General features: G+C 42.8%; 1 protein-coding gene across 1 annotated transcript; it reads left to right on the top strand.

Moving 5' to 3' along the window:
* Window positions 1–19,034: 19,034 nt before the first annotated feature.
* On the top strand, window positions 19,035–20,797 carry LOC125525344. Its single transcript, XM_048690346.1, has 4 exons — window positions 19,035–19,185; window positions 19,996–20,147; window positions 20,236–20,413; window positions 20,530–20,797. Exons 1-3 carry the CDS (start codon window positions 19,096–19,098, stop codon window positions 20,381–20,383), a joined length of 390 nt encoding a protein of 129 aa, XP_048546303.1. The 5' UTR covers window positions 19,035–19,095; the 3' UTR covers window positions 20,384–20,413; window positions 20,530–20,797.
* The last annotated feature ends 5,386 nt before the right edge of the window (window positions 20,798–26,183 follow it).

Raw genomic sequence — 26,183 nt, 5'->3', positions numbered from 1 at the left:
ACATCGTCCGATCGAGCGAGATCGTGCGGCTCCTATCATCGCGCGCGAGCAACCAGGGACGCAGGCCGTTCAGCTCTCCTTTTTTTCTCGCGCGAGCAACCAGGGACGCAGGCCCGCCCAGGCGGCCAGGCCGTTCAGCTCTCCCTTTGATCTCACATCCACCAGCCTCCTGACGCGACGCTCCTGTTGAGGACAAGGCATGCTTCGTAGTCAAGCGCCAGTTGCGCGGGCTGGGACTGCACTGCAGTGTGTGCTGGAGGAGTTGAAGACGAACGGACGGCCCTCATGCAACTACCACCACAACAGGCCGCCGTTGCCGCTGCTCTGTTGCAGATCCTCAGCCGCCGAGGGCCGCCTCCCGCTCGCCCTCTGCTGCACGGCGGCCACGCCATCGCCAGCGTGCCCCCTCACAATTTCGTCTTCCTTTATCGACCAGCCCACAATCATCTTCCTTTTAATTACAATCAAGCTTGCCCACAAATCCCCAGCTTCCACGTTGGTGCAAGTTGCACACACGTATTTAAACTGGTATTATAGAATCCATTGAAGCGAGGTGGTACTAAGATTAAAAAACAAACTTGTTCGGTTGGTTGTAGCCCTACAGATTACATGAGAGGTCGTGAGGTCGATCCTTCCTGCAGACAAAACACGCGCTAATAATTTTTCACCTCCCAGTGTAGGTGGGCCGGTGGCCCTGCGAGAGAAAAAAAAGGGTACACGCTTTGGGCCTGTAGGCTCTTCTCAGAAGAAAAAGGCCACACGCGTCTTTGACTTACAATCAGGATTAGATTAGTATCATCTTGGATATACAAAATAATACGGTCGAGCGTATTCCCAAAAAGAAAATACGGGCAAAATGAACGGATGACGGGCGGATGAAAAACGAACGAAATTATGATGATAAGAAGCAATAACCCTTTTATTAGTATAGTAGGTACTAAAAGAACGTCCGTGCGTTGCAACGGGGCCACATTAACTTTAAGAGTTCAATATTAATATTCTCATACATATCAAGTTGCATTGGCGACCTTTTTTACCATCAAATCCTCACACACACATTTTCTCCCTCCCTCTTCCTCACTCTCTCTCCCCCTCTCCCCCCTCTCTCTCTAACACACACACATATCCATCTTATTGGGTACGGGACCATAATCCATCTATTTCACACACACACGGGAGTGCATAACAATATGGATTATGTGTATTATATTTGCCACCACAACTGAGGAAATTAATTTCATGTAAATCTGCCAGCCACAACTCCAAAAATACGCGAAGGAGGTAGCCCAGGTCGGCGTCGGCGCCGTCCGGCGTGGGCCACGGGCCCGCTTCCAAGTGCGTCTGTGCGCCGGGTCCTTCAACTGTCGCTTCCACCGCACCAACTCCCAGGGCCACCGCCACGGCCACGACCAGGGAAGCCACCCTTCTTCGCCCCCTTCACCGGCCGCGGCACCCGGCCTCGCCGTCCTCGTCCTCCGGCACCGTCGTGACCCAGTGACGCAGCCCAAGCATCGGCATCGAGAATCAAGAACGCTCGACAACGAAGAGGGAAGGAAAGATCTGAAGGAAATATACCCTAGAGGCAATAATAATGATATTATTTATTTCCTTATTTCATGATAAATGTTTATTATTCATGCTAGAATTGTATTAACCGGAAACATAATACATGTGTGAATACATAGACAAACAGAGTGTCACTAGTATGCCTCTACTTGACTAGCTCGTTAATCAAAGATGTTTATGTTTCCTAACCATGAACAAAGAGTTGTTATTTGATTAACGGGATCACATCATTAGTTGAATGATCTGATTGACATGACCCATTTCATTCGCTTAGCACCCGATCGTTTAGTATGTTGCTATTGCTTTCTTCATGACTTATACATGTTCCTATGACTATGAGATTATGCAACTCCCGTTTACCGGAGGAACACTTTGTGTGCTACCAAACGTCACAACGTAACTGGGTGATTATAAAGGAGCTCTACAGGTGTCTCCAAAGGTACATGTTGGGTTGGCGTATTTCGAGATTAGGATTTGTCACTCCGATTGTCGGAGAGGTATCTCTGGGCCCTCTCGGTAATGCACATCACTTAAGCCTTGCAAACAATTGCAACTAATGAGTTAGTTACGAGATGATGTATTACGGAAACGAGTAAAGAGACTTGCCGGTAACGAGATTGAACTAGGTATTGGATACCGACGATCGAATCTCAGGCAAGTAACATACCGATGACAAAGGGAACAACGTATGTTGTTATGCGGTCTGACCGATAAAGATCTTCGTAGAATATGTAGGAGCCAATATGGGCATCCAGGTCCCGCTATTGGTTATTGACCGGAGACATGTCTCGGTCATGTCTACATTGTTCTCGAACCCGTAGGGTCCGCACGCTTAAGGTTTCGATGACAGTTATATTATGAGTTTATGAGTTTTGATGTACCGAAGGAGTTCGGAGTCCCGGATGTGATCACGGACATGACGAGGAGTCTCGAAATGGTCGAGACATAAAGATTGATATATTGGAAGCCTATGTTTGGATATCGGAAGTGTTCCGGGTGAAATCGGGATTTTACCGGAGTACCGGGAGGTTACCGGAACCCCCCGGGAGATATATGGGCCTTAGTGGGCCTTAGTGGAAAAGAGAAGAGGCAGCCTGAGATGGCCGCACGCCCCTCCCCTCCCTTGGTCCGAATAGGACAAGGAGAGGGGGCCGGCCCCCTTCCTCTTTTCCCCCCTCCGCGAATCCTATTCCAACTAGGATTGGGGGGAATCCTACTCCCGGAGGGAGTAGGACTCCTCCTGGCGCGCCTCTCCTAGGCCGGCGCACCCCCCCTTGAGCCTTTATATACGGAGGCAGGGCACCCCAGAGGAACACAAGTTGATCCACGTGATCATATTCTTAGCCGTGTGCGGCGCCCCTGCCACCATAGTCCTCGATAATATTGTAGCGGTGCTTAGGCGAAGCCCTGCGACAGTAGTACATCAAGATCGTCACCACGCCGTCGTGCTGACGGAACTCTTCCCCGACACTTTGCTGGATCGGAGTCCGGGGATCGTCATCGAGCTGAACGTGTGCTAGAACTCGGAGGTGCCGTAGTTTCGGTGCTTGGATCGGTCGGATCGTGAAGACGTATGACTACATCAACCGCGTTGATATAACGCTTCCGCTTTCGGTCTACGAGGGTACGTAGACAACACTCTCCCCTCTCGTTGCTATGCATCACCATGATCTTGCGTGTGCGTAGGAAATTTTTTTGAAATTACTACGTTCCCCAACAGTGGCATCCGAGCCTAGGTTTTATGTTGATGTTATATGCACGAGTAGAACACAAGTGAGTTGTGGGCGATATAAGTCATACTGCTTACCAGCATGTCATACTTTGGTTCGGCGGTATTGTTGGAAGCGGCCCGGACCGACATTACGCGTACGCTTACGCGAGACCGGTTCTCCCGACGTGCTTTGCACATAGGTGGCTTGCGGGTGACAGTTTCTCCAACTTTAGTTGAACCGAGTGTGGCTACGCCCGGTCCTTGCGAAGGTAAACAGCACCAACTTGACAAACTATCGTTGTGGTTTTGATGCGTAGGTAAGATTGGTTCTTGCTTAAGCCCGTAGCAGCCATGTAAAACTTGCAACAACAAAGTAGAGGACGTCTAACTTGTTTTTGCAGGGCATGTTGTGATGTGATATGGTCAAGACATGATGCTAAATTTTATTGTATGAGATGATCATGTTTTGTAACCGAGTTATCGGCAACTGGCAGGAGCCATATGGTTGTCGCTTTATTGTATGCAATGCAATCGCCCTGTAATGCTTTACTTTATCACTAAGCGGTAGCGATAGTCGTGGAAGCATAAGATTGGCGAGACGACAACGATGCTACGATGGAGATCAAGGTGTCGCGCCGGTGACGATGGTGATCATGACGGTGCTTCGAAGAGGGAGATCACAAGCACAAGATGATGATGGCCATATCATATCACTTATATTGATTGCATGTGATGTTTATCTTTTATGCATCTTATCTTGCTTTGATTGACGGTAGCATTATAAGATGATCTCTCACTAATTATCAAGAAGTGTTCTCCCTGAGTATGCACCGTGAAGTTCTTCGTGCTGAGACACCACGTGATGATCGGGTGTGATAGGCTCTACGTTCAAATACAACGGGTGCAAAACAGTTGCACACGCGGAATACTCAGGTTATACTTGACGAGCCAAGCATATACAGATATGGCCTCGGAACACGGAGACGAAAGGTCGAGCGTGAATCATATAATAGATATGATCAACATAGTGATGTTCACCATTGAAAACTACTCCATTTCACGTGATGATCGGCATGGTTTAGTTGATTTGGATCACGTGATCACTTATAGAGGATTAGAGGGATATCTATCTAAGTGGGAGTTCTTAAGTAATATGATTAATTGAACTTAAATTTATCATGAACTTAGTCCTGGTAGTATTTTGCAAATCATGTTGTAGATCAATAGCTCGCGTCGTTGCTTCCCTGTGTTTATTTTGATATGTTCCTAGAGAAAATTGTGTTGAAAGATGTTAGTAGCAATGATGCGGATTGGATCCGTGATCTGAGGTTTATCTCATTGCTGCACAGAAGAATTATGTCCTTGATGCACCGCTAGGTGACAGACCTATTGCAGGAGCAGATGCAGACGTTATGAACGTTTGGCTAGCTCAATATGATGAATACTTGATAGTTTAGTGCACCATGCTTAATGGCTTAGAATCGGGACTTCAAAGACGTTTTGAACGTCATGGACCATATGAAATGTTCCAGGAGTTGAAGTTAATATTTCAAGCAAATACCCGAGTTGAGAGATATGAAGTCTCCAATAAGTTCTATAGCTAAAAGATGGAGGAGAATCGCTCAACTAGTGAGCATGTGCTCAGATTGTCTGGGTACTACAATCGCTTAAATCAAGTGGGAGTTAATCTTCCAGATAAGATAGTGATTGACAGAATTCTCTAGTCACCATCACCAAGTTTGTAGAACTTCGTGATGAACTATAATATGCAAGGTATAAGGGAAACAACTCCCAAGCTCTTCGTGATGCTGAAATCAACGAAGGTAGAAATCAAGGAAAACATCAAGTGTTGATGGTTGACAAGATCACTAGTTTCAAGAAAAGGGCATAGGGAAGAAGGGGAACTTCAAGAAGAACGGCAAGCAAGTTGCTGCTCAAGTGAAGAAGCCCAAGCCTGGTCCTAAGCCTGAGACTAAGTGCTTCTACTGCAAAGGGACTGGTCACTGGAAGCGGAACTACCCCAAGTGATTGGCGGATAAGAAGGATGGCAAAGTGAACATAAGTATATTTGATATACATGTTATTGATGTGTACTTTACTAGTGTTTATAGCAAACCCTCAGTATTATGATGCTAGTTCAGTTGCTAAGATTAGTAACTCGAAACGGGAGTTGCAGAATAAACAGAGACTAGTTAAGGGTGAAGTGACGATGTGTGTTGGAAATGGTTCCAAGATTGATATGATCATCATCGCACACTCCCTATAATTTCAGGATTAGTGTTGAACCTGAATAAGTGTTATTTGGTGTTTGCGTTGAGCATGAATATGATTTGATCATGTTTATTGTAATACAGTTATTCACTAAAGTCAGAGAATAATTGTTGTTCTGTTTACATAAATAAAACCTTCGATGGTCATACACCCAATGAAAATAGTTTGTGTTGGGGAACGTAGTAATTTCAAAAAAATTCCTACGCACACGCAAGATCATGTGATGCATAGCAACGAGAGGGGAGAGTATGATCTACGTACCCTTGTAGATCGCAACGGAAGCGTTGACACAACGTAAAGGAAGTAGTCGTACGTCTTCTTCCCGATCCAACCGATCCAAGCACCGTTACTCCGGCACCTCCGAGTTCTTAGCACACGTACAGCTCGATGACGATCCCCGGGCTCCGATCCAGCAAAGCGTCGGGGAGGAGTTCCGTCAGCACGACGGCGTGGTGATGATCTTGATGTTCTACCGTCGCAGGGCTTCGCCTAAGCACTGCAACAATATGACCGAGGTGGAATATGGTGGAGGGGGGCACCGCACACGGCTAAGGAACGATCATGAAGATCAACTTGTGTGTCCATGGGGTGCCCCTTGCCTCAGTATATAAAGGGTGGAGGAGGAGGAGGCCGGCCAAGGCTTGGTGCGGCCAAGATGTGGAGTCCTACTAGGACTCCAAGTCCTAGTAGGAGTCCACCAAGAGGGGGGGAAGGGAGAAGGAAGTGGAGGAGAAGGAGAGGTGCCCGGCCCCCTTTTCCCTAGTCCAATTCGGACTAGAGGGGAGGGGGGGCGCAGCAGCCCCTTGGCCCTTTCTCCTCTTCCCACTAAAGCCCATCAAGGCCCATTGCTTCTCCCGTAACTATCCGGTACTCCAAAAAATACCCGAATCACTCGGAACCTTTCCGATGTCCGAATATAGTCGTCCAATATATCGATCTTTACGTCTCGACCATTTTGAGACTCCTCGTCATGTCCCCGATCTCATCCGGGACTCCGAACTCCTTCGGTACATCAAAACTCATAAACTCATAATATAACTGTCATCGAAACCTTAAGCATGCGGATCCTACGGTTCGAGAACAATGTAGACATGACCGAGACACGTCTCCGGTCAATAACCAATAGCGGGACCTGAATGCCCATATTGGCTCCTACATATTCTACGAAGATCTTTATCGGTCAGACCGCATAACAACATACATTGTTCCCTTTGTCATCGGTATGTTACTTGCCCGAGATTCGATCGTCGGTATCCAATACCTAGTTCAATCTCGTTACCGGCAAGTCTCTTTACTCGTTCCGTAATACATCATCCCGCAACTAACTCATTAGTTGCAATGCTTGCAAGGCTTAAGTGATGTGCATTACCGAGAGGGCCCAGAGATACCTCTCCGACAATCGGAGTGACAAATCCTAATCTCGAAATACGCCAACCCAACATCTACCTTTGGAGACACCTGTAATGCTCCTTTATAATCACCCAGTTACATTGTGACGTTTGGTAGCACCCAAAGTGTTCCTCCGGCAAACGGGAGTTGCATAATCTCATAGTCATAGGAACATGTATAAGTCATGAAGAAAGCAATAGCAACATACTAAACGATCGGGTGCTAAGCTAATGGAATGGGTCATGTCAATCAGATCATTCAACTAATGATGTGACCTCGTTAATCAAATAATAACTCTTTGTCTATGGTTAGGAAACATAACCATCTTTGATTAACGAGCTAGTCAAGTAGAGGCATACTAGTGACACTCTGTTTGTCTATGTATTCACACATGTATTATGTTTCCGGTTAATACAATTCTAGCATGAATAATAAACATTTATCATGATATAAGGAAATAAATAATAACTTTATTATTGCCTCTAGGGCATATTTCCTTCAGTTTGTTGGATCTCGATCGTAGTGTTACACATATTCATAATATTGAAGCCAAAAGATGCAAAGTAATAATGATAGTGCAACTTATTTGTGGCACTGCCGTTTAGGTCATATCGGTGTAAAGCGCATGAAGGAACTCCATACTGATGGACTTTTGGAACTACTTGATTATGAATCACTTGGTACTTGCAAACCATGCCTCATGGGCAAGATGAATAAGACTCCATTCTCCGGAACAATGGAGCGAGCAACAAACTTGATTGGAAATAATACATACTGATGTATGCAGTCCAATGAGTGTTGAGGCTCGCGGCGGGTATCGTTATTTTCTGACCTTCACAGATGATTTGAGCAGATATGAGTATATCTACTTGATGAAACATAAGTCTGAAACATTTGAAAAGTTCAAATAATTTCAGGGTGAAGTGAAAAATCATCGTGACAAGAAAATAAGGTTTCTACGATCTGATCGCGGAGACAAATATTTGAGTTGCGAGTTTGGTCTTCAATTAAAACATTGTGGAATAGTTTCACAAACTCATGCCACCTGGAACACCACAGCATAATGGTGTGTCCGATCGTCATAACCGTACTTTATTGGATATAGTGCAATCTATGATGTCTCTTACCGATCTACCACTATCTTTTTGGGGTTATGCATTAGAGACAGCTGCATTCACGTTAAAAAGGGCACCATCTAAAACCGTTGAGACGACACAATCTGAATTATGGTTTGGCAAGAAACCAAAGTTGTCGTTTCTTAAAGTTTTGGGTTGTGATGCTTATGTGAAAAAGTTTCATCCTGATAAGCTCAAACCCAAATCGGAGAAATATGTCTTCATAGGATACCCAAAGGAGACTGTTGGGTACACCTTCTATCACAGATCCGAAGGCAAGACATTCGTTGCTGAGAATGGATACTTTCTAGAGAAGGAGTTTCTCTCGAAAGAAGTGAGTGGGAGGAAAGTAGAAAACTTGATAAGGTAATTGTACCATCTCCCTTATTGGAAAGTAGTTCATCACAGACATCTGTTCTTGTGACTACTACACCAATTAGTGAGGAAGCTAATGATGATGATCATGTAACTTCAGATCAAGTTACTACCGAATCTCGTAGGTAAACCAGAGTGAGATCCGCACCAGAGTGGTACGGTAATCCTGTTCTAGAAGTCATGTTACTAGACCATGACGAACTTGCAAACTATGAAGAAGCGATGATGAGCCCAGATTCCGCAAAATGGCTTGAGGCCATGAAATCTGAGATGGGATCCATGTATGAGAACAAAGTGTAGACTTTGGTTGACTTGCCCGATGATCGGCAAGCCATAGAAAATAAATGGATCTTCAAGAGGAAGACGGACGCTGATAGTAGTGTTACTATCTACAAAGCTAGAATTGTCACAAAAATTTTTGACAAGTTTAAAGGTGTTGACTATGATGAGAGTTTCTCACTCGTATCTATGCTTAAGTCTGTCCGAATCATGTTAGCAATTGCCGCATTTTATGAAATCTGGCAAATGGATAAACAAAACTGCATTCCTTAATGGATTTATTAAAGAAGAGTTGTATATGATGCAACCAGAAGGTTTTGTCAATCCTAAAGGTGCTAACAAAATATGCAAGCTCCAGCGATTCATCTATGGACTGGTGCAAGCATCTCGGAGTTGGAATACACGCTTTGATAAGTTGATCAAAGCATATAGTTTTATACAGACTTGCGGTGAAGCCTGTATTTACAAGAAAGTGAGTGGGAGCACTACAGCATTTCTGATAAGTATATGTGAATGACATATTGTTGATCGGAAATAATGTAGAATTATTCTGCAAAGCATAAAGGAGTATTTGAAAGGAGTTTTTCAAAGAAAGACCTCGGTGAAGCTACTTACATATTGAGCATCAAGATCTATAGAGATAGATCAAAGCGCTTGATAATTTTTTTCAATGAGTACATACCTTGACAAGATTTTGAAGTAGTTCAAAATGGAACAGTCAAAGAAAGAGTTCTTACCTGTGTTACAAGGTGTGAAATTGAGTAAGACTCAAAACACGACCACGATAGAAGATAGAAAGAGAATGAAAGTCATTCCCTATGCCTTGGCCATAGGTTCTATAAAGTATGACATGCTGTGTACCAGATCTATTGTATACCATGCACTGATTTTGGCAAGGGAGTACAATAGTGATCTAGGAGTAGATCACTGGACAGCGGTCAAAATTATCCTTAGTGGAATAAGGATATGTTTCTCAATTATGGACGTGACAAAAAGGGTTCATCGTAAAGGGTTACGTCGATGCAAGTTTTGACACTAATCTAGATGACTCTAAGTCTCAATCTAGATACATATTGAAAGTGGGAGCAATTAGCTAGAGTAGTTCCGTATAGAGCATTGTAGACATAGAACTTGCAAAATACTTACGGATCTGAATGTGACAGACCCGTTGACTAAAATTATCTCACAAGCAAAACATGATCACACCTTAGTACTCTTTAGGTGTTAATCACATATATATGTGAACTAGATTACTGACTCTAGTAAACCCCTCGAGTGTTGGTCACATGACGATGTGAACTATGGGTGTTAATCACATGGTGATGTGAACTATTGCTGTTAAATCACATGGCGATGTGAACTAGATTATTGACTCTAGTGCAAGTGGGAGACTGAAGGAAATATGCCCTAGAGGCAATAATAAAGTTATTATTTATTTCCTTATTTCATGATAAATGTTTATTATTCATGCTAGAATTGTATTAACCGGAAACATAATACATGTGTGAATACATAAACACACAGAGTGTCACTAGTATGCCTCTACTTGACTAGCTCGTTAATCAAAGATGGTTATGTTTCCTAACCATGAACAAAGAGTTGTTATTTGATTAACGGGATCACATCATTAGTTGAATGATCTGATTGACATGACCCATTTCATTAGCTTAGCACCCGATCGTTTAGTATGTTGCTATTGCTTTCTTCATGACTTATACATGTTCCTATGACTATGAGATTATGCAACTCCCATTTACCGGAGGAACACTTTGTGTGCTACCAAACGTCACAACGTAACTGGGTGATTATAAAGGAGCTCTACAGGTGTCTCCAAAGGTACATGTTGGGTTGGCGTATTTCGAGATTAGGATTTGTCACTCCGATTGTCGGAGAGGTATCTCTGGGCCCTCTCGGTAATGCACATCACTTAAGCCTTGCAAACAATGCAACTAATGAGTTAGTTGCGAGATGATGTATTACGGAACGAGTAAAGAGACTTGCCGGTAACGAGATTGAACTAGGTATTGGATACCGACGATCAAATCTCGGGAAAGTAACATACCGATGACAAAGGGAACAACATATGTTGTTATGCAGTCTGACCGATAAAGATCTTCGTAGAATATGTAGGAGCCAATATGGGCATCCAGGTCCCGCTATTGGTTATTGACCGGAGACATGTCTCGGTCATGTCTACATTGTTCTCGAACCCGTAGGGTCCGCACGCTTAAGGTTTCGATGACAGTTATGTTATGAGTTTATACATTTTGATGTACCGAAGGTTGTTCGGAGTCCCGGATGTGATCACGGACATGACGAGGAGTCTCGAAATGGTCGAGACATAAAGATTGATATATTGGAAGCCTATGTTAGGATATCGAAAGTGTTCCGGGTGAAATCGGGATTTTACCAGAGTACCGGGAGGTTACCGGAACCCCCGGGGAGCTATATGGGCCTTAGCGGGCCTTAGTGGAAAAGAGAAGAGGCAGCCTGAGATGGGCCGCGCGCCCCTCCCCTCCCTTGGTCCGAATAGGACAAGGAGAGGGGGCCGGCCCCCCTTTCTCTTCCCCCTCCCCCCTCCGCGAATCCTATTCCAACTAGGATTGGGGGGGAATCCTACTCCCAGAGGGAGTAGGACTCCTCCTGGCGCGCCACCTCTAGGCCAGCCGCACCCCCCCCCTTGAGCCTTTATATACGGAGGCAGGGGCACCCCAGAGATACACAAGTTGATCCACGTGATCATATTCTTAGCCGTGTGCGGCGCCCCCTGCCACCATAGTCCTCGATAATATTGTAGCGGTGCTTAGGCGAAGCCCTACGACAGTAGTACATCAAGATCGTCACCACGCCGTCATGCTGACGGAACTCTTCCCCGACACTTTGCTGGATCGGAGTCCGGGGATCGTCATCAAGCTGAACGTGTGCTAGAACTCGGAGGTGCCGTAGTTTCAGTGCTTGGATCGGTCGGATCGTGAAGACGTACGACTACATCAACCGCGTTGATATAACGCTTTCGCTTTCGGTCTACGAGGGTATGTGGACAACACTCTCCCCTCTCGTTGCTATGCATCACCATGATCTTGCGTGTGCGTAGGAAATTTTTGAAATTACTACGTTCCCCAACAAGATCATATACATGTCATAAGAAAGGGAGTTTATTTACTGCTCCCTCGATGTATTGTTTCCTTTGTTTGGAGATTGATTACCATCCGTGAGTTAAGGTAAGGTTAATGTGATTGAGCGATTTTTCTGAAAATCAAATATTTGTTTTCTAATTAATGTAAATGAGTGATTTAAGATAAGGTTAATTAATTTAGATTTGATCTTTAGAGTTGTTCGTGATTGATTCTACATTACTAAATAACTTGCGTCGGTATGGAAAGTTCTGATCTGTTTAAATATTTTTTGTTGTGTGAGAGGATTACGCGAAAATAAATCGATGAAGTAGGGCGAGGGGTCGAATAAAATCTACGAAAAAAACCAGCGAAGGTAGGAGAAGGTATCAAAAAACCCATGAAAGATGAGACAAAAAACCTGAAAACGAGATTACCAACTGCTTCATTAAAAGTAAAGATAAATTCGCAGGAAGCTGTCGTCGCCGTCAATGAAGGCTCCTGCCGCCACTGCCGCATGGGGCTGCACCTCCGCCGCCGCCGCTCGATGGCAAACATCATATCTTAACGCCACAGGAAGATTTCCCTGAGGGCCGAGGAGGAGGGCGAGCCGGTCGCCGACTTTAGAGTGAACGACGCCACTAAATCGACGCGACGCAGTTCTGCCGTGCTCACTCATTGAATGCGTACAAGTTCAGAAGCTTTTATTCAGAAATTTCATCTCGTGTGCATTCCCATATATATCCAACCGGTTCACAAAGACCCAAAATAGAGAATCGGAAATTCAACTTTCACGGCACCAAACATCGACAGATTACAGGACAAGAGCATGGCTCGCACGAGATTTTAAAAAACAAACAAATTCAGTTCAAAACAGAAAATTAATCATCCAGGTGGGCAGAGACATGCCTGTCGAGCCGCCGTTGCATCGGGCAGCGGATCCGTTCTCGCATCAACGTCGGCGACCAACTCACCCTTCTCTCTCGAGGGCAACTCCCTGCAGCGGCGGGGTTAGCCATCGAGTGGCGTCGGCGGCATAGCTCCATGTGGAAGTGTTGGCGGCCACGGCGGTGGCATCAGCTCAGCTCCTAACGGCGGCCACATCTTCCATTAGCCGCGACGACGCCCTATGGAATAGAAACGGACAGCCACTGACCGAAGGAAGACGATGGAGGACCTCTAGATAATTTGCCTATAATTAAAGAGAATGGGGTTATCTGCAAAACACTCTTAAGTGGATCTGGAGGCAATCCCACCTGTGATCTATCACCGTCCATTGCTGATCTCACGCCTCAGAACAGTAGTTTCCAGATTTTCACTTTTTCACCTGATACATCGGCCTTTTGTGAAATTAAAATGTAGAAAAAAAGGAAAAACGAAAGGGAAAACGAAAAAAAAAGACCAAAAAACCGGCCTAAAACAGACAGAAACAAAACAGAAAAAAGAATTGGTCGAAAAAAAGCATGAAGAACCAGACTAACGCTACGGTATTAAATGGGCTGGCCCGTTTCGGTCGGGTGTATGCGTCCAATTTGAAAAGAGTTCATGAATCTGCTGTTCGTCGTTTGTTCGGCTCCTCAGGCCCAAGAGGCCGGACGGCCAGGGGGCAGCCCTGGAGAGTGCTCGGAAGAATAGGACAGGAAAAGCAGCTAGCCACGAACAAGGCAGCGCTCTCTTGTCCACCGCACCAAAGACAAAACCCTAGCTCAATCCCGCCCCTACCCCCACTCCCCCAGATTCTTCCTGCGTGCCGGTTCCATGGCGCTGCGCTCTCCCTCTAACACTCCACGGTGCCGGTGCCATGATCTGGAGCCCCGTGATTCGCCGCCGACGGACTCTCGGCTTCCCAGCTCCCAGGTTACAGTTCCACTCTCGTTTCCATCGATCCACCTACGTACGATGCCTGCAATTCGCTGTGTGACAGCCTTTTTTTTTTGAAAGACTGTAACAGCCTTGTTCTGACGTTTATCACCAATTTAACCAGCAGAACCCCATCAAACGGTACTTATGCTAACAAATCAAATTATATGATGCGCCTTAGCCTTTCCCCAAACAATAATAACAGAGATATAAGTTTTCCTAGTTCAGACCCTTGTTAGGACTTAGGAGAGAGTTTCTGTAATTTGAAGCAATAATGCTGAATATTGTCACTGAAATGTGCACAATAAGTGCCGGATTGAGGAAGCCTATCTTAGATTTATCTGCTAAATTTGTTACTTTTACTTGCTTGAAAAGTGGTGATAATTAGTTTTTACTGAAGCAGTTTCTAGTGGTCGGGCCCCTGGCCCTGCCGCTGACCCTTCTCGCACATTGACTATGTAGGCACGTAGCAGAGATATGCTGAACGATATATGGGCGTTTGATTTACTTGGAGGGAAGAAGAGTATTCCATCCTTATTTTTTATTTTCCCTTAGTGACTTTTTGTTGTTGTCGAAATGTAAATTGGACCACTACTGTATATCTTCTAGTATATCAATGTATATGTTCTACTGTACGTTGTTAAACCATTTCCTAGAACCACTCCCATATAGTCAGTATTGATAGCTTTAGACATAAGTTTTGAAAGTTTGATAGTATGGATTCTAGAAGGACTATTGTTAGCCATGCAATGCATACTCTCTCGTTGACAGCCACTAACATGCATGAATAGCTGCTTTAACTCTTGTATCATTATATCAATTATAAATTTATAATTATCTAATTATTAATCTTACCAGGGTGGATCCAGCAATGGAGCCAAAGCTGATGTTGCTAGGAAGAAGGATGTTGACCATTTGTTGGCAAAATTAGAGAGGAGGGAGTGGAGATAGATGGCAACATAGCTAGTATTATTGATGATGAGATAGCTAGAATTATAGCTGAAGCTGAAGGTAATGAGGTAATTAATTGGAGGCGCTACACCTTTTTTTTTTTTGAAATGATGTTCATCGCTACAACTTATTTGATTTGTACTCAAATGAAACAATCCTAATAGTCATGTGTTATGCACATCCTTTTGATAGGGAGAACATAAATGAAGAAAAAAGGAAGAGGATTCAAGCACTGCTCACTATTGCAGGTGTTGTTGTTGGTTTCATCGTGGGTGTGAAATGTGAAATAGATAAATACCGTAAGGCATTTGACAAGATATATGGAAGACCCTGTAGGTAATCTTAGGAAAACACTGTTGGCTAACTATGGTATGCAAAACCTAAACTTTTGTTTCATGCTATAGTGTCGTTTTTGGCATGTATAATGTAACTCCTATTTGGTAACACCGCTTAGCTGTTCTAAGTTGCGTGGAGTAGGTGCTGTAAGTATTGCATGCGGGTCAATTAATGTTTGGTAATTGTGTGCGGTGATTATCTATGGACCGTTGTATGAAATGATCCGTGATATGACAATCTTCCATTTTTCATGAATATGAAATTTTTGTTCTTACTATGAGCCAATGACTGGCGTGTTGGTTGACACCTATGTGACCAGTGATCAAATCCCCACAGCAGCACCCTTTTAAGAGATGAATGTGTGGCCACACAAGAAATGACCGGGTCAGAAATGATGATATACGAGATAGAGTTGGGGTAGCACCGATTGAAGAGAAGCTTGTCCAACATCATCTGAGATGGTTTGGGTATATTCAACACAGGCCTCCAGAAGCTCCATCACATAGCGAACGGCTGAAGCATGCTGATAATGTAAGAGAGGCCGGGATAGATCGAACTTGACATGGGAGAAATCCATAAAGAGATTGAAGGACGGAGTATCAACAAAGAACTAGCCATGAATAAGGGTGCGTGGAAGCTTGCTATTCATATACCAGAACCATGAGTTGGTTACGAGATCTTATGGCTTTCACTTCTAGCCTACACCAACTTGTTTGAGACTAAATGCTATTGTTATTGTTGTTGTTGTTGTACTATGAGCCAATGACCATTTTGTAGTAGAATCACCAAACAACACATTTAGCAGAATGGCCTATGTGAGGCCAATGTTCTACTACCACACATGTATGCAACTAGACCCACACAATTGTCTAGGACTACTAAAATATTACGGTAAGTCAATAACCTAATCGTATTATTTATTAAAAAAACTAACCATATTATTTGATATCCATGTTAACAATTGATTAAGTTTGTTTGCTTGCCTGTGTTTTTTCTTTATGGTTTAAGGGGTTTTCAACTTCCATTCAACACACTCTTTCCTTTTCGTGTCCGCTCCGTATTCGCACCATGTTCGTTTTTGGTATTATCTATTTTTCATATTCACTTCCGGGATTTTTGTATTCATTTCCGCTTTTGCCAGTTTTGTCTATTTTTGCTCTGTTTTCATCCTTACTATTGAGACTGTGAAATGAGGATTTTGGGCTTTAATTGCGGAAGCTATGCGAGAGGAGTGAAAAGGGGACCGAGCAGGATTCAATCCTAGATCCTCTTGGTTAAAGCATGGTGCTGCTAGCCACTTAGTACTCATCGACTTCGTGTTAGACTACTAGGGGGCGACCTACTTGAACAAAACGACTCGGGTTTCCTCATGCTTTCCATGGTTTGTCTTTGTTTCTTTCTTCGTTTTTAATGGTTTTTTTCCTTTTTCTTTGTTTTCTTTGTTTCTTTCTCGGTTTTCAATTGCTTTTTTCTTTTCTTGATTTTCCTTTGGTTTTGTTTCTTTCTTTCTCGTTTTTCATCTGTTTTCTTTTGTTTTCCCTCGGCACTGTTTTTCTACATATTTTTGTTATATATCTAATACATTTGTCTAACACACCTTTAACATTTCTCAAATACTTTCAACATTTTTCAAATACATGATCAATATTTTTTCTATACACATTGAGCATTTTTTATATGCTTGATTAACATTTTGCAGATACTTCTTCAACATTTTCTCAAATGCTTGGTTAACATTTTGATGTACATGATCAAGAACTTTCATCATTTTTAATACATGGTCATCATTTTTTATACACATTTAACATTTTTTAAATGCTTGCTTAATATTTTTCAAATACTTGTTAATATTTTTTTAAATGCTTAATTAACATTTTATATATACCTGATCATGTTTTTATCATTTTTTAATAAATAGTCAACATTTTTTATATACACATTTAACATATTTTAAATGCTTGATTATCATTTTTCAAATACTTGTTCAACATATTTTCAAATGCTTTATTAATATATTTTCAAAAAAATTATAATTTTGACATGGTCAACATTTTTATATACATATATGCATTTCTAAAATTCTTGATTAATTTTTTTCAAATACTTGATCAACACTTCTACAAATGCTTTATTAACATTTTTCAAAGGCAAGTTTAACATTTTTTGAATACATGGTCAAACAAATTTTTATACACATTTAACATTTCTCAAATACAAGTTTAACATGTAATGGATTTATATGGTCAAATATTTTCTATACACATTTACAAAATTTCAAATACAAGTTAACATTTTTCGAACACTTGCTCAACATTGTTTTCAAATGCTTGGATTAACATCATATAAATACATGGTCTACATTATTTCTATATACATTTGACGTTGTATTTTTTTAGTATATATGAGAAACATTTTTTTCTATACACATTAAACATTTTGTAAATGCTTGATCAACATTTTTTGAAATTTTCATGTAAAGTAGTCTTCATAATATAGAATATATGGAAATCTTTCCCTAATAATAAAGTACGGGTTGAGTCTCTCGGGTTCACCGTCATAATACGCTTCTTCCCATGAATTTACGCTTTCAGTTTTTTTTCTTCAACACATCTATATTTACTTTCGCTATATTCAAGGTGGTATTAAAATTTGTTTTTTCCTTCCCGATCGATTGCTTGTACGAGCAACGCCGTGCTGCTGTGGGCCTTTTCTCTTATGGGCCGAGAGCGAGGCCGTGTTGCTATGAGATTTCGTTTACCAGTAAAAAAAGAGAGCACACATGAATATTAGGCATGAAGTAGTCCCACCTTGCTCCCTTAGACTGACGAAGACGACGGCGAGTGGCCTCGCGGCACCGGCACTCCCGCATGGAGGTGAGGAAGAGGGTGGTGGCGGCGGTGCGACGATGTCCGTGGTGGTGGTGGCGACGGCGCGGCGGCAACATGGCAGGGCTCCCTGCGTGCGTGCTCCTACTCATGTTCAAGTGAAAAAGAAAGAACTGGGAGGAAGAAGGAGAGAGGATCTATCTGGGAGGAAGAAGGATAGAGGAGGGAGGAGGCTGAGAAGATAAGGTTGAAGGAATAGACATCGGTGTGTGCGGCCAAACAATACGCGCCGGTTGATGGAATCGTTGTTCTGCTTTCTAAACTGCTTGAAGGAAAAACATGATACTCAACATGAAAACAACACATATATTCTGATGCTTATCTCTAGCGTAATTAAATTAATTTATAAGTAGCTACATAGGCTCTATTTATGATGCAAATTTATATCAGCCTTTTAATCAACAAACATATTCATATAACATGCAAAACTCTCATGCATGAAGCGATTTGGATGGCAATCTCATGGATGCCAAGGAACAAAGAAGGAAAAAAGATAAAAGAGCGGTATGTACCGATAACCAATAAAGAAAAACTGAGAAAAAACAGAAAAAAAAACGTCTAGATGAGAAGGACTTCGCGATTAGCACAAACACCATGGTTGGGCGTTAGGCGAAGTATACAACATTTTTATTATGTGATATCAACAACTCAACATAAGTGTTGCGTGTATGGATTTTTTTAGATATGCGGTGTCACTATATATTGGCAGTCTAATCTATAATGTCATCTTGAAGTCAGGCGAAAAACATCATATGTTCTCTTACTTCAAAAATATTTGAATTAGTAATTGAACTCTTGAAAAATGTGCTTCAAAGTCGAGAAAAATGCACTCCGTGGAAGTCGTCGGGGCGCCTCTCTCTATCTCCAACCACTGCCCCTCCACTCTGTAGCAACGCACGGGCATGTTTCCTAGTATAAATAAAGTAAAAGAAAACACAAAGCGTAAAACCTGAAAAAAAAATGGCCTGTGGCCAGCGGCGCGATGGGCTGGCCCAATATGAAGCTCGCCTTCAGCGATACTTTCTCTCGTCTCGCTCAAGGCGAGACATATCAGCGCCCCTATCGGCTGCCCCCTCACCAACAAAGACGAACCACTCAAAAAAATAAAAACCCAAAGGAAAAAAACAACAAAACGAGGCCACGAATCGATCGAGGAAGCAAAAAAAAAAAAAAAAAAAAAAACCAGCACCCAAACCCCAGCCGACGCCCCCTCTTCCTCCGGATTCTTGCGGCGTGCCGGTGCCATGGCGCTGCGCTCTCCCTCCAGCACTTCGCCGCAGGATCTGGGCCCCCGTTATTCGCCGCCGGCGGACTCTCTGCCTCCCACCTCTCAGGTACCAGTTCGCTCTCAGTCTCGTTCGATCGATCCACCTAGCTAGCATGCCAGCAATTCGCTGTCCGACTGCCTTGTTCTGACGTTCATCACCAAATTAACCCCATCAAACGGTTTTATGCTAACAAATCAAATTATATGATGCGCCTTAGCCTTTTTTCCCCAGACAATAACAATGATATACGCTTTCCTAGTTCAGACCTTTGTTAGGAGAGGGTTTCTGTACTTCGACCCAATGATGGTGAATATTGCCACTGACATGTGCACCTTAAGTGCCGGCTTGCAGAGGAGACCTATCTTAGAATTATGTGCTGAATTTGTTGCTCTTGCTTGCTTGGAAAGGTGGTGATAATTAGTTTTTACTGAAGCAATCTGTGGTACATTGAGTACACAGTAGATAGATATGAACCGTTAATTCCATAATATATGGGCGCTCGATTTACTTGGAGGGAAGAGGAGTATGCACTCCTTATGTTTTATTTTCCCTTGCTGACCTTTTGTTGTTGTTGAAATGTAATTTTGACCACTACTGTATAGCTTCTAGTATACAAATGTATATGTTCTAATGTACTCTTGTTAAAGCATGTCCAAGAACCAACCTATCAATATAAATTTCATATAGTCAGTATTGATAGCTTTAGACATACCAGGGGTCAAATTTCTGAAAGTTTGATAGTATGGATTCTAGAAGGACTATTGTTAGCCATGAAATGCATAGTCTCTCGTTAACAGTCACTAACATGCATGAATAGCTGCTTTAACTCGTGTATCATTATATCAATTATAATTATCTAATTATTAATCTTACCAGGGTGGATCCAGCAATGGAGCCAAAGCGGATGTTGCTAGGAAGGAGGTTGATCATTTGCTGGCAAAATTAAAAAAGGAGGGAGTGCAGATAGATGGCAAGATAGCTAGTATTATTGATGATGAGATAGCTAGAATTAAAGCTGAAGCTAAGAGGTAATTAATTGGAGGCGCTACAGCTTATTTGATTTGTACTCAAATGAAACGATCCTAACATTCATGTGTTATGCACATCCTTTGATAGGGAGAACATCATCAATGGGCTGAAAAGGAACGGACGGCTGGTAATGCTCACTATTTCAGCTCTTGCTTTTGGTTTCCTTCTGGGAGGGGAACTTTACGAAAAGGCCCTCTATGCGCAGCTGCGTGTCGTCTTTGGTGAAGAAGAATAGCCTAGGGCTTGTGGGCCCACTCTGCTTATGGTATGTAAAACCGAGTAGCCAGTCTTGGTATTACACTGTTAGCTAACTATGGTATGGAAAACCTGTTTATATGTTGTCTAATAATAATTGTTGTGCCATACTGTGGATTTTTGCAGGTAATGATGTAACCCTTACTGTTAACACCATGTGCTGTTCTAAGCTGCATGGAGCAGCTGGTGCTCTGTTAAGTACTGCAGTTAATTAATTAGTGTTTGGTAATTGAATCTGGTGTGCATGGTGATTATCTATGGATTATCTATTGTGATAATTTATGGAATAATTCATGGTATGGCGCTTTTTAACCGAATGGTGATTTAGTATTTGTGGCTTCACTACATTGTCACTGTCGTCATATATTGGAATCTACGCTCTCAAAGAAAGAAAGAAAAAGGAATCTCCAATAACCTTCTTTGGCCCATTTTCTGCATTTGTTACACTTTGGTAATTGTTCTCTTTGGTTTGGCAATTCGGATGTTGTCAAAAGTAAAGGTGAGAATGTGAAGGGTGTGCTTGACCTGATCGGTCAGCAGGTTTTATATAGCGTTGAGTTTGACAGAATTTGCGGAATTGGCATTTTGATCTCGAGGGACATTTGATATGTCTGAATAAGTGAATATAGATGCTTGGGGAACAACAGGCCATGCCCGAGCACGACAGAAGGGTGGCCTTCAGACTAAAGCCTGCAGAGAAAGCCGGGTTGCAACTCGTCGCTCTCAGATCTCAGGTTATATATGTAACTGTGTTCTATATGTTTTTTAGCCGCGTTGCTTTTGCTATTCTAGAAGTTCATAGAGCTTTCTGATCAACAAGATGCTGTCTGCTGTTGAGGAGTGAAGTGCATCATAGGTCCTCAAACTATTTCACGCTGTTGAGCTGAGCTAAATCATGTTCCTCGTCTTGTGCGCTGATCGCTCCTGGCCCCGATGATCGTTTTCAAGTAATCTAGTCAGCCACGGCTGAGTTTGGTCCTTCAGACGACATATGGCCTAAGACCTGCGTAGTCCTTACACTCGGGTTTGTCATTTGTGTTGAGAATTGGATGAAAAAAAAAGGAGAAACATCAACCACTGAACAACTCAGGAAAAGCTGATTCTCTCGTTCTCATAGCCTATTTGATACGAAAAATGGTGTCCTCAAGCGGCATATAATCCTGCCGGAAGACCCGATTACTGTCCTTCCAAAACTGCCATGTGCAGTAGGATACGACCCTTGGGCATCACCTTGAGTTTAGGATCACCTTTGATGGCAGCCTCTTTGCTTCGATCTCCTTCTACACTTGGGCATCACCTTTGTGTTTAGGATCCGACCTGCACATACACAATGCATTGTGTTTTCCCTAGTTCAAACTGAAAAATAACTACCCTCTCAAATTGGTTTGCATCTATACATACAATGCATTTCTCTCTCAAATGGGAGGGGATTTGCATCTATACATCAAACCAAATCGTGAATTGCTTACAAACCAAACCATCTCCGAGAAAGAAACTAAGTTCTGAGAGGGAATGAGTCAAGCTTGTATGTGAATCGAGCGCTGCTTTGTCGGTTGACCTGAATTTTTTTTCCACACTCAATACACAACAACATTACAAGTATCATTTCAAAATTTGGCATTTTCCGGGACCAGTTTAAGGGACAGAGGAGTAGTTTCTAAAACGAGAAAGCTAATTTCCGCCCGACTGTAATTTTGCTTCAGATCCGAACGAGGTCAAAGACGTTGGATGCGCATCGTGCGGCGGAAGGTTCTCCTGGCAGTTACGCGTGGGGCGTTGAGACCTGCGGCGAGCGAGAAAAAAGTTCGCGGGCCTGCGATTCGTTCCCACGACGCTGGCTTAAACATACAGCACTGATAACCATCTGTTTTTGGGTTCGATTGTTGCCTATTAGCTAGGAAAAGTCAAAGTATTTGACATGGACTTTGTTACTGGTTAGCATCCTTTTGAGTTTCCTAGCTTTTTCTAACGCCGGTAATTACAGATGCTCAAATCGTTGCGTTCATTCATCGTTTAGCCTTTTGAAACTATACTCTGACTTGGAAAAAAATCACACTAATATCGTTTAAGAGCATCTACAACAAGACTTACCGAAACGCCAGCAGGTGCGCCCAGGCTTGTCCGTGAATAGTGACCGGCAGTCCTTCAATTGTTGCATCCACAACCGCGTATTTCATATCCGATATTCTATATCCATACTAAAATATGCAACGAAATTTGTAGTACATAGATTATCGAACGGACAAATTTGATAGAAAATGGACATATAAATCGACAGCAAACAGGCATAATTCACATCTAAGGATCACCAAAAGTTCAGCGGTCCAACAAATTCTAACTAGATTAATAGTACAAACTAGATTATAAAAACGGAGAGAGGAGCGAGCTTCACAACTTCCTCGCCGGCCTTTGGCCCTTTCGGTCGTAGACGCTGATGTAGGCGTCCGCAGCAGGAGGTGGGTCGTTGTTAGAACCGTCTGAAAGTGCAACTATTCCCGAGTGGTTTTGGTAATTCCTAACAATATATAGCTCATTGAGCTAACATTATTCCAAGATTAATATTTCAGGAAAAGCTCAATGAATGACATGGCATGGATGAGGAAAGTGGACCCCTCAAAATTCTAAGGACAAAAAGTTTGGCTCAAGCTTCAAGATCAAGACTCTACATTTTATATTTTAGTGATCCAAGATCACATTGAGTCTATAGGAAAAGCCAATACTATTAAGGAGGGATGAGGTGTTGCTTAATGGTTTGCTTGCTCAAAGTGCTTAGTGATATGCTCCAAAATCCTCAACTACCTTCCCACATCCACATATGCCCTAAACCAAAAGTCAAACTCGACCCCACCGATTCTTTCTATCCGGCGCCACCGAGTTTCAAATGTCATGGCCACTGCCACAAACCCTAGCAATTCGGTCTCACCGATAGGGATCTCGGTCTCATTAAGATGGGATTGTAATCTCTCTGTTTCCCTTTGTAACGTTTTGGTCTTACCGAGATGAGCGATCGGTCCCACCGAGATTGCAATGTAAACTCTCCGTTTCCCTTTTGTAACATTTCGGTCTCACCGAGATGAGCGAATCGGTCCCACCGAGTTTACCTGACCAACTCTCTGGTTAGCTTATTACCAAAATCGGTCCCACCGAGTTTGTGTAATCGGTCACACCGAGATTACGTTATGCCCTAACCCTAACCATATTGGTCCTACCGAGTTGCATCTCAGTCCCACCGAAAATCCTAACGGTCACTAGGTTTGCTGAATCGGTCCGACTGAGTTTAACCATTCGGTCCCACCGAGTTTGGCAAATTGTGTGTAACGGTTAGATTCTGTGTGGAGGCTATATATACCCCTCCACCCACTCTTCATTCGTGGAGAGAGCCATCAGAACATACCTACATTCCAATACACATTTTCTGAGAGAGAACCACCTACACTTGTGTTGAGGTCAAGATATTCCATTCCAACCATATGAATCTTGATCTCTAGCCTTCCCCAAGTTGCTTTCCACTCAAATCTTCTTTCCACCAAATCCAAATCCTGTGAGAGAGAGTTAAGTGTTGGGGAGACTATCATTTGAAGCACAAAGAGCAAGGAGTTCATCATCAACACACCATTTGTTACTTCTTGGAGAGTGGTGTCTCCTAAATTGGCTAGGTGTCACTTGGGAGCCTCCGACAAGATTGTGGAGTTGAACCAAGAAGTTTGTAAGGGCAAGGAGATTGCCTACTTCGTGAAGATCTACCGCTAGTGAGGCAAGTCCTTCGTGGGCGACGGCCATGATGGAATAGACAAGGTTGCTTCTTCGTGGACCCTTCGTGGGTGGAGCCCTCCGTGGACTCGCACAACCGTTACCCTCCATGGGTTGAAGTCTCCATCAACGTGGATGTACGATAGCACCACCTATCGGAACCACGACAAAAACATCCGTGTCTCCAATTGCGTTTGAATCCTCCAAACCCTTCCCTTTACATTCTTGCAAGTTGCATGCTTTACTTTTCGCTGCTCATATACTCTTTTGCATGCTTGCTTGAATTGTGTGGAGATTGCTTGACTTGTGCTAAGATAGCTAAAATCTGCCAAGAACTAAAATTGGGAAAAGGCTAGATTTTTATTTGGTCAAGTAGTCTAATCACCCCCTCTAGACATACTTTCGATCCTACAAGTGGTATCAGAGCTTTGATCTCCATTTGCTTTGATTTCCATAGCTTTTGGTGGTCATAGCCTTGGTTTCACAACCTAGGAGAGTATGGCGTCTAGCGAGGGAAATTATCACCATAGAGGTCCTTACTTTGATGGTACTAATTTTGCTAGTTGGAAGCATAAGATGAAAATGCATATTCTTGGACATAACCCCGCCGTTTGGGCTATTGTGTGTGTTGGCTTGCAAGGTGAATTCTTTGATGGAAGAGAATCGAATCGTGAAGCTACCGCGGATGAGTTGAAGATGCTACAATACAATGCTCAAGCTTGTGATATCCTCTTCAACGGATTATGCCCCGAAGAATTCAACAAAATCAGCCGTCTTGAGAATGCAAAGGAAATTTGGGATATTTTGATTGACATGCATGAAGGTACCGACTCTGTTAAGGAATCCAAGTTGGATGTGCTTCAAAGTCAACTTGACAAGTTCAAAATGAAGGATGGTGAAGGTGTCGCTGAAATGTACTCTAGGCTTGCTCTTATCACAAATGAGATTGCCGGCTTAGGGAGTGAAGAGATGACCGATAGATTCATCATCAAGAAGATCCTAAGAGCCTTGGATGAAAAATATAATACCGTGTGCACATTGATCCAAATGATGCCCAATTACAAAGATCTCAAGCCAACGGAAGTCATCGGAAGAATTGTTGCTCATGAGATGTCACTCAAGGATAAAGAGGAACTTCACAACAAATCAAGTGGTGCTTACAAAGCCTCATGTGAAGCCCCCACATCATTGAGTGAGAAACAAAGCTTCAATGAAGAATTGAGCTTAATGGTGAAGAATTTCAACAAGTTCTACAAGAGTAGAAGCAAAGAAAGAAGCTCCAAATCAAGGTCCTACAATGACAAAAGATCTTCTAGTCGAGAGCGAAACTGCTACAATTGTGGAAGGCCCAGACACTATTCCAATGAGTGTACGCCCCCCTACAAGAGAAGAGAAGATTCTCCCAAGAGAAGAAGTAGAAGAGAAGAATCACCATCTAGAGAAAGAAGGATTAGAGATGATCGTTATGAACGAAGACCCTCATGGAGAAGCAAGGATTCGGAAAGAAAGGACAAGTCATCAAGGAGCTACACAAAACGAAGACACCAAGCTCATGTTGGTGAATGGGTATCCGGCTCCGACTCCGACAACCACTCCGAGAGAAGCTATCACTCCGACTCCGAATATACTCAAGATGAAGGTGTTTCCAGTCTAGCACTTGTGACAACCAACTCCTACGACATATTTGACTCACCAAATGAAGGAGTTGGAACATGCTTCATGGCTAAAGGCCCAAAGGTATCACACCCCGAGTATGTTGATTTCAATAGTGATGAAGATGACTTGTTAGGTGATGATGATTTACTTGTTGACAACTCTAGTGATGAATACTATGATGAAACGTCAATTAATCATGCTAGTCAAGATAAACGAATGACAATGATAAGGAAAAGATTGAGTCTCTAACTAAAGAACTAAACACTCTTAAGTTAGCTCATGAAACTATCTTAGGAGATCATCGAGAACTTTTAAGGACTCATGAGAAATTATGCTTTGAAAAGCTCAACCTTGAGCAAGAGCATGAGTTCTTA

This window comes from Triticum urartu, chromosome 7, assembly GCF_003073215.2.
Source record: "Triticum urartu cultivar G1812 chromosome 7, Tu2.1, whole genome shotgun sequence".
Classification (NCBI taxonomy): domain Eukaryota; kingdom Viridiplantae; phylum Streptophyta; class Magnoliopsida; order Poales; family Poaceae; genus Triticum; species Triticum urartu.
The sequence above is the reverse complement of the archived record's forward strand: the minus strand, read 5'-3'. Positions and strand labels throughout refer to the sequence as shown.

What these genes read in the sequence shown, in the direction of transcription:
- LOC125525344 (XM_048690346.1), top strand. Translation starts at nt 19,096, where the DNA reads ATGGCGCTGCGCTCTCCCTCCAGCACTTCGCCGCAGGATCTGGGCCCC. An exon ending in CTCTGCCTCCCACCTCTCAG is followed by an intron (nt 19,186 to 19,995) that starts GTACCAGTTCGC and finishes TAATCTTACCAG; the next exon opens with GGTGGATCCAGCAATGGAGC. An exon ending in ATTAAAGCTGAAGCTAAGAG is followed by an intron (nt 20,148 to 20,235) that starts GTAATTAATTGG and finishes ATCCTTTGATAG; the next exon opens with GGAGAACATCATCAATGGGC.